Here is a 9681-nt window from a genome sequence, read left to right as displayed (position 1 = left end):
GATGGAGGGATGGGTGGGCGGTGGGGATGGAGGGATGGGCGGTGGAGGATGGAGGGATGGATGGTAGGGATGGATGGATGGGTGGTAGGGATGGATGGATGGGTGGTGGAGGATGGAGGGATGGCCAGTGCAGGATAAAGGGATGGCCAGTGGGGGATGGAGGGATGGATGGGCAGTGGGGGATGGAGGGATGGATGGGCAGTGGGGCGCGGAGGGATGGGTGATAGGGATGGAGGGATGGGCGGTCCAGGATGGAGGAATGGGTGGATGGGCGGTAGAGGATGGAGGGATGGGCATCGGGGGATGGAGGGATGGATGGGCAGTGGGGGGCGGAGGGATGGGTGATAGGGATGGAGGGATGGGTGGTGGAGGATGGAGGAATGGGTGGTGGGGGAGAGCCAGGACACCTGAAGCCTGCAACAAGCTAGAACCAGCATGTCTCCACCAGAACCCACGCTGGCCTCATCCCTTCTCTAAGCCCTCATCCTCTGTGCTGCAGAAGACCTAAGGAGACGCTGGTGCTCATACCTGACCCAAGATGCTGAAAAGCTGAAGGCAGAGTTCTGGGGAGCTGGCCTGGCTGCTCCCCACACCATAGGTGCAACAGATCCCTGAAAATGTGCACGAGATGCAACAGGGCCTGACCGACAGTGACTTTCATCACGCACACATGTATGTTGCTTTACTGCCACTAACAAATCTCATGCAAATTTCTCTTGTGGCCAACCCTAATCGAAAAGGGACAGGGAAGGGAATTCCAGGAAACGTAGTCCAATTTGGCCAAAGTTGCCAAAACCATCTGCAAAACCACACTGCAAAACCACCACATACCATAAATATTAAATTAACTAGAATTATTTCAAAACACATCAGATCTGCCTATTGTTCTTACTGCCTCTTCCCAGTAATGAGTAGCCTGTGGACCCAAATCTAAGTTAATACCATGTTTTGTCTAACATCTTTATAAGAAGGAAAAGAACTGGATGGAGAGCTGGCTGGCAGAGAAGCTTTGCACGCGGTGTGAGGTTGCCTTTTTGCCCCCTACAAACGATCTCAGCTGCGACGGAACAGTGAGAAAGCACTGTCCTCACAGGCTGTCCTCATAGGCCTAGTGACATGGTTTGTCACTGTGTTATATGCTTTTTACTTATAAATTGTATTAAGTGCAGTGAGGATAATGGGACCTGATGCCTGAGCTGTTCTTACAGCTCTGTAGACAACCAGCCCTTCCTTCTTTGAAGGCTACAAGCTACTTGGTGTTCAGAACCAGGTTCTGATATCACAGGAACTCAAAAGACAATGACGGTGAGGGCTGAAAAATGCCACGTTTTGTCAGTCTAGTGGAAGGGAAGATGAGAATGCCTCGTATTATTTTTTTCAGCTTTTCTGCCAGTTTGAAGTTAAAAAAAAACGTGAAGTTAGGAAAAAGGGAGTGTTTATGTAGCCACATCAGATACTAAAATGTATTATGAAATTTTAATATTAAAAGTGTGAAAAAAATGCATGAAACAGTATGAAGACAAAGATCAATGGATTCAAATAAAGTCCAATGCCAGATTCTCAATCACATGAAAACTTAATACACGAGAGGAACACTGCCACGTGGCGGTGGGGGGCATTAGTTAACAAACACTGTGGCCTCCCCATCCTGATGTTTCCTAGAATAACCTTAGCTACTCAACAGGCTTCTAAAATTACAGAACATCTTTCCTGATGTGAACTCTGATGAATTGCTCTAGAAATGGTTTAAAGCCCCACTAAAATCCCGACCATCAAAGGCATTTATAAAGACAAGCTTCTCAGGTCCCCCAGAGTTGGTGCTCTGGGACAACCTAGACGGACAGGGTGAGGAGGGAGGTGAGAAGGGGCTTCGGGAGGCAGGGGGACCACAGGTATACTTGTGGCTGATTCACGTTGATGTATGGCAAAAACCCCACAATATTGTGAAGTAATTACCCTCCAATTAAAATAAATAATTAAAAAAAAAAAAAAACAGGAGGGAATAAAACTTGGGAAAAAAAAGAAAAAGAGCTTCCTTCACGAGAACGGCCCCCAAACCTCTGACCTCTGCAAGTCTAGCTCCCCACTCCCAGCGCAGGGCCTCCAACCCCTCCATGGCTCCCTCAGGCCACTTCACCTTCCTGGGCTGGGTGTCTACCCACTTTCCTCATGGTGCAAAGAAATGTTTCCAGAAGGGTGCCCTCCGAGGAAGACAGATGCCCTCTTGGCCTCTTCATTTGGCTCTGGGTTCCAACCTGTCTTTCCGGCTCCGAGACAGTGAACATCTTCATATGTTTTGGGCCTTAGAAAATTCTAGAAGCTGTTGATTTTTACACCATGTTTAAAATTTTAGAAAATTGTATTTTCCATTGAGCTTGGGATGTTTATACTTAAGCCATCATGCAGCTGTTTTAGGCTCTACATTTTACTCGGGGTTCTAAGAACCTTACAGGATAGTGTAAGATCAAATTTGATCAAAATCTGATTAGAAGAATCAGATGACGTTTACCTGAGAGATGCTAAATTAAGTGGGATCAATTTTAACCTTATAAATATACTAAAGGCTGTTTGGACATATAAAAAGTCACGCTCTGTGGTTTGAAGAAACCTCGGGAGCCCCGTGGGCCCCAGTGACCCCCCTCTATCCCCAGCTCCTGGTCTCCGTCTGCCGGCCTGGGTCGGTCCTACACTCCATTTCTCGGCTTCTGCATCTTCTCTTCCACTAGAACCTTTATAACATGCAAAGGACTGTGCTAAGAACTTCTGTGGCTCCTCAAATTGCTTCATTTCCTAAACCCCCAGAGAAATTCAGCAGCGCTTGAGTTGTTTTTTCTCTTCAGGAAAGAAGGGCAGGCACTACACAGCCCTTTCTGTATGCAGACACAGTGTCTGGCCCGGGCAGTGGGCCCCGTGGATGCCTGCTGGGTGCGCGCTCTTCCTCTCTGCTTCACATGTCTGCGAAATTAGTAAAGCAATGCTGGCTAAAACCTGCTTCAGAAACTGGAGTCCTGCCAACGCTGATGTCACAAGAGGAAACCTAAACTGTGTTTGCATCAAGGAAACCCATTATCAGTGGGAGATGAACCCAACCAGGCTGTGGAAAGGGAGGCTTCAGCTTCCAGTGACGACACAGCAGGGACACCCTAAGCTGACACAGGAGCGATGCCAGCGCCCTGCCAGGCTGCATAGAGGCTGGCTGTGATGGAAACATGACACGCACACCTGGATTAAGTTAGCTCTTTATGTATGCAACCCGGACAGCCTATGGAGAAAAATGTCACAGAGGCATCAGGGACACAGGGCTTCCTCAAATCTTCTTCCCCTTCTCTTCATAGTTTCAGTCTGCAAGCTAGATTAGATAATATACACTGTCAATTAAAAAAAAAAAGCAAACTAAATTAAAAAAATAACTCCCAAGGCAGGGTTCTGTACAGAATTCCTAAGAGTTCAAATATTCCCACTTCGGAGACCATGGAGGGCAGGTTGGTTGGCTTTGCAGGGGAAAGCGCATCAAGGGGAGGGCTGGAGCATCACAGGTCTCCAGGGCAATGGACTGCCTCCTGTGCCCTTGGGGAGCACCGCACTCCCCTGACCTAGGTCACCTCCTGTGTCTCTGGTTCCAAAGGCCCCGCGGCCCTGGTGGTGCCGGGGGGCTTGGCTACAGCCTGAGCTCGCGGTCGGGCTTCACACTGAAGGGCTCCAGGCGCTCGGCCTCGGGCAGCAGGCTGTTGAGTCGCTCCAGTAGCGGTACCGTCTGGTCGATGCCCATCTGGATGCGACGCAGGATGGCCGACATCTCATTGACCTTCTGGATCTGCTCGGCGTATTTGGCATACCTTTTCTGGCGCTCCTGCATGAAGCTAAAGAGGGTTTCTACAGACAGATCCATCTGCAGGGGCAAGAGAAGTGAGACACGTTCAATCCCGTGGAAACAAGTCCCGGCGAGAGGATGGTCGGGCTGGGGGGGGTGGGGGGGGGCGTGGCCAGCAACAGGTGCGGACCACGGGCCACGTGGAGGACGACCAGCGTTCCTGGAAGTGGAAGCCTGGGGGACGAAAACCTTCCCGAATGTGGCTGGGACCCTCTGCAGGGGGAGTGAGGTGAAAGCCCCCAGGTCCCGTTCTGGGTGTGTAAGCCACTTAGTCCTAGGTGAGGCCCAGGGAGTTTCTAGCTCTTTTTCTCTATAGAAAGAATCCTGGGCTGGGAAATCAGGCAGATGGGGTTTGACTCTGGCTCTGCCATTGGTATAGATGGAGAAGCTCTATAAGTCAGCAAAAACAAGGCTGGGAGCTGACTGTTTGCAAAATTCAGACTTAAAGTGAAGAAAGTAGGGAAAACCACTAGGCCATTCAGGTATGACCTAAATCAAATCCCTTATGGTTATACACTGGAAGTGAGAAAAAGATGCAAGGGATTAGATCTGATAGATAGAGTGCCTGAAGAACTATGGACAGAGGTTCGTGACACTGTACAGGAGGTGGTGATCAAAACCATCCCCAAGAAAAAGAAATGCAAAAAGGCAAGATGGCTGTCTGAGGAGGCCTTACAAATAGTTGAGAAGAGAAGAGAAAGACAAAGGAGAAAAGATATATCCATCTGAATGCAGAGTTCCAAAGAAAAGCAAGGAGAGGTAAGAAAACCTTCCTCAGTGAACAACGCAAAGAAATAGAGTAAAACAACAGAATAGGAAAGACTATAGAGATCTCTTCAAGAAAATTAGAGATACCAAGGGAACATTTCATGCAAAGATGGGCACAATAAAGGACCTAACAGAAGCAGAAGATATTAAGAAGAGGTGGCAAGAATACACAGGAGAACTATACAAAAAAGATCCTAATGACCCAGATAACCACGATGGTGTTATCAGTCACCTAGAGCCAGACATCTTGGAGTGTGAAGTCAAGTGGGCCTTAGGAAGCATCACTACGAACAGAGCTAGTGGAGGTGATGGAATTCCAGCTGAGCTATTTCAAATCCTAAAACACGATGCTGTGAAAAGTGCTGCACTCAATATTCCAGCTAATATGGAAAACTCGGCAGTGGCCAGAGGACAAGAAAAGATCAGTTTTCCTTCCAACCCCAAAGAAGGGCAATGCCGAAGAATGTTCAAACTACCACACAAATGCACTCATTTCACATGCTAGCAAAGTAATGTTCAAAATTCTCCAAGCCAGGCTTCAACAGTATGTGAACCAACAAGCTGGATTTAGAAAAGGCAGAGGAACCAGAGATCAAATTGCCAACATCCACTGGATCATAGAAAAAGCAAGAGAATTCCAGAAAAACATCTACTTCTGCTTCATTGACTACACTAAAGCCTCTGACTGTGTGGATCACAACAAACTGTGAAAAATTCTGAAAGAGATGGGAATACCAGACCATCTTCCCTGCCTCCTGCGAAACCTGTATGCAGGTCAAGAAGCAACAGTCAGAACTGGACATGGAACAATGGACTAGTTCAAAATTGGGAAAGGAGTACGTCAAGGCTGTATATTGTCACCCTGCTTATTTAACTTTTTTGCAGAGTACATCATGTGAAATGCCAGGTGGGATGAAGTACAAGCTGGAATCAAGATTGCTGGGAAAAACATCAATAACCTCAGATATCCAGATGATACCACCCTTATGGCAGAAAGTGAAGAGGAACTAAAGAGCCTCTTAATGAGGGTGAAAGAGGAGAGTGAAAAAGTTGGCTTAAAACTCAACATTCAAAAAACAAAGATCATGGCATCTGGTCCCATCACTTTATGGCAAATAGATGGGAAAACAATGGAAACGTGACAGATTTTATTTTCTTGGGCTCCAAAATCACTGCAGATGGTGACTGCAGCCATGAAATTAAAAGACGCTTGCTCCTTGAAAGAAAAGCTATGACAAACCTAGACAGTGTATTAAAAAAGAGACATTAGTTTGCCGACAAAGGTCCTCTCGTCAAAGCTGTGGTTTTCCCAGTGGTCATGTATGGATGTGAGACTTGGACCACAAAGAAGGCTGAGCGTCTCAGATCGATGGTTTTGAACTGTGGTACTGGAGAAGACTCTTGAGAGGCCCTTGGACTGCAGGGAGATCCAACCAGTCCATTCTAAAGGAGATCAGTCCTGAATATTCATTGGAAGGACTGATGCTGAAGCTGAAGCTCCAATATTTTGGCCACCTGATGCGAAGAGCCACTCATTAGAAAAGACCCTGATGCTGGCAAAGACTGAAAGCATGAGGAGAAGGGGACAACAGAGGACAGGATGGTTAGATGGCATCACCGACTCAATGGACATGAGTTTGAGCAAGCTCCGGAAGATGGTGAAGGACAGAAAAGTCTGGCATGCTGCAGTCCATGGGGTAGCAAAGAGTGAGACATGACTGAGCGACTGAATGACAACAATTGCCACTTGAGTTGCTAATACTCATCCTTCCTGTCTCAGGTTTCTCATCTGCAAAAATCAGGGGACTGATGGCAGATTTGCAGGGTTGTTGGGAGGACAAAATGAGATGAGGTGTGCTAACATACCAGCTCCAATACTTTGGCCACCTGCTGTGAAGAGCTGACACATTGGAAAAGACCCTGATGCTGGGAAAGATTGAAGGCAAAAGGTGAAGCGGGTGGCAGAGGATGAGATGATTGGATACCATCACCAACTCAATGGACATAATTTGAGCAAACCCTGGGAGATAGTGGTGGCTTCCCAGATGGCGTAGTGGTAAAGAACCCGCCTGCTAATGCAGAAGACATAAGAAACGTGGGTTTGATCCCTGGGTCGGGAAGATCCCCTGGAGGAGGACATGGCAGCACACTGAAGTATTCTTGCCTGGAGAATCCTGTGCACAGAGGATCCTGGCGGGCCACAGTCCACAGGGCTGCAGGGAGTCAGACATAACTGAAGCGACTTAGCAGACACACACCCATGCGTGGGAGACAGTGGAGGACAGAGGAACCTGGTAGGCTGCAGTCCATGGGGTCACAAGGAGTCGGACATGACTTAGGGACTGAACACCACCACCACCCCAGCTCAGGGCTCAGCCTAGCACTGAGGACTTTCACAATTCACTTGGTCCTCCGTCCTTGCTGCGGAGCACAGTCAATCTACATGAGCTGCCGGGAGGGAGTGGCACTCTCTGCCAGAACCACAAATGTCAACCAAGTCAAGTCAACACCATGAGAGGTAAATAGAGGACTGCTTCATGCACCCTCCCTCCAGTCAAACAAATTTGGGGTTCTGGGCTCCCCTTCTGGGATCTCTTTTCCTCCCTTGATGGGGTTCTTTGGAACCGATCACCTGGATAAAAACAGGGACAGTGTACCACCAGAGTGTCAGATGCCCGTACCCTTCCTCTGCACAGTCCCACATCCACTCCCTCTCTGCCTGCTGCTGTTCCCTGACCAGGGAAGAAACAATCACACCACCAAGACTCAAGTTTCTGTCTCAAAGCGCAGATGCTCCCTCAGTCCTTCCTTCTTGTGTCTCCCAGGCAAGGCCCTTTCTAGCCCTGGTATCAGGCAAGGTGCTGGCAGACGCTCAATGCTCGTTTCCGCAGAGCCTGCGAGCATGGTGTGATAAAGACAAGCACAAAACACTCTAACCTCTAAGAAGGCCTGGCCTTCACTCTCTTGCCACTGCTCCTGACGACTAAGCCCTAATCCCTACTGTAGTATGTACCCATGAGCCCCAGGCACAGACTTCCTCTAGCATATCTGACACAGCTTTAGGCATTGTCAGGATTAATACAATTCGGAAGCTTTACCACTTTAACCCTTTCTATTCTGTATTGGAGTACAGCCGATTGACAGTGTGGTGAGAGCTTCAGGTGCACAGCAGTGACCCTGCCCTGCATCTTAGCATCTGGACAAACTGGAGCATCTTTACCTTTCCCATTTTTATTCTGGCACTGAGATTCCAACAAGGAAGCATAAATACAACACAGAGACAGCAGACATTTACTGCCACACATCATGTGCGGTCCTAGCGATACGGATATTGAGAATCAACTGTTTACACCCACACAGCAGACTGTGTACATTAACATGACTTTTCTCTTCCACTCTCTTTGTTAACATGACTTTACTATTCTAGGAAACTCAGGCCCAGAAGGAGAAATGTTGCACATAACCTTGTTTCAGGAACTTTCAGCAAAACGATTTAAGTTCAAGAAAAAAACTATTGGATTTTCCCAACAGAAGAGAATGACTAGTCCTCATGACTATTGCCTCAAAACCCTGGCCTTGCTGTGACCACATGACTAAGGACTAGTCCGCGGCTTGTACAGGAGGAAGTCTCTCATGGAGCTTCTAGGCGTCTTCCTTAAAAGTTAGCAGGCCTGCTCCTCCTCTTCTCCTTCATCCCCTCCCTCCCTCTGCTGATGCTCAAAGGCAGATGCAGTCCTCATGGGTCACAAGAATAACGAAGGTCACAATCCTTGGGTTGGCACAGCGGTGAACCAGATGAAGTCTGGGCCTATGAGGACTTTTGCCCAATGCAACTTTTCCCAGGAATGGGAAAGAACAACAAATTTCTGTATGAGCCACTGTAATTCCAGGTCTTGGTAAACCAGTGGGATTTAAACTTACACTGATAGAATGAATGTGATAGAGTCCCTACCCTTAGAACTTGCTGTTTACTCTTAAATTCATACTTTAAAACTTGCCCCACATATTCACACATTGTCACTGGTGGTAGTGTATTTCAAAGGGCAGGTGAAAAAGGAGATAAGATTATTTGTGCAAGTACAAGCTTTACTAAGACATGAGACATCTGTAGAAGGGGTTCAGACTCGTTCCAAATACCTGATGTGGATTTGCCCATCTGGCTGGTCCATTGCCAGCAATGGGTCCAAAATATTAGCAAATCAAAGCAGCAATATGCAAAATGGACAGTATATCATTACCAAGTGGGGTTTATCTAAAGGATGTAAGCTTTCTCAGCATCTGAAAATCAAAGTCATTTTGATATAATAAAGATTAAAAATCACAATCATTTCAAATCAATGCAGAAAAAGCACCTGACAAATTCAATTATAAAACATTTCAGCAAATTAGGAACAGAAGGGAACTCCCTCAATCTGACAAAGGTGTCTATGAAAAACCAACACTTAACATCATAGTGGCAGACAACAGTTTTCTCCCTAAGAGCAGGAATAAGGCCAAGGATTCTTTCCTACTCTCGCCACTTCTATTCAGCATTATATTAGAGATCCTAGACAGTGCAATAAGACAACCAGAGGAAATAAAAGACACAGGCACTGGAGAGGAATAAATAAAATGGTCTTAATCTACAGATGACATGATAGTGTGCCTAGAAAATCCTATGGATACTTAGACCCAAAACCTAATAAAACCAACAAGAGAACTTAGCAGGGTTGCAAGACACACAGTTAATATACAAAATCAATTGCATTTCTACATATTCGCAGTGAACAACCCAACAATGGAATGAAAAAATATATATAAAACTTAACAACTGCATGAACATCAACTTAGAGAAAATGCCAAAAAAATACGTATAAGACCTGAACACTGATATTACAAAACGCTGCTGTGAAAAATTAAAGGAGATCTCAAAAAATGGAGAGGTATATACCATGTTCATGGAAGACTAAATATCAAGATGTCAATTTTTACCAAATCGATTTATAGATTCATTTTCAATCTAAATCAAAATTCTAGATGGCTCTTTTTTTTGGGGGGGGGGG

General features: G+C 46.5%; 1 protein-coding gene across 1 annotated transcript in view; it reads right to left on the bottom strand.

Annotated features, from left to right (window-relative positions):
• Positions 1-1960: 1960 nt before the first annotated feature.
• Positions 1961-9681, bottom strand: part of LOH12CR1 (loss of heterozygosity, 12, chromosomal region 1) — a gene marked incomplete at its 5' end in the record, with an annotated part of 99185 nt that continues 91464 nt past the window's right edge. The window contains one exon of the mRNA XM_010858774.1: positions 1961-3889. Coding sequence (XP_010857076.1) covers positions 3659-3889 — 231 coding nt within the window. The remainder of the gene's footprint in view (positions 3890-9681) is intronic.

This window comes from Bison bison, unplaced genomic scaffold (assembly GCF_000754665.1).
Source record: "Bison bison bison isolate TAMUID 2011002044 unplaced genomic scaffold, Bison_UMD1.0 scf7180017864390, whole genome shotgun sequence".
NCBI lineage: Eukaryota > Metazoa > Chordata > Mammalia > Artiodactyla > Bovidae > Bison > Bison bison.
This window is presented reverse-complemented; position numbering and strand designations above follow the sequence as displayed.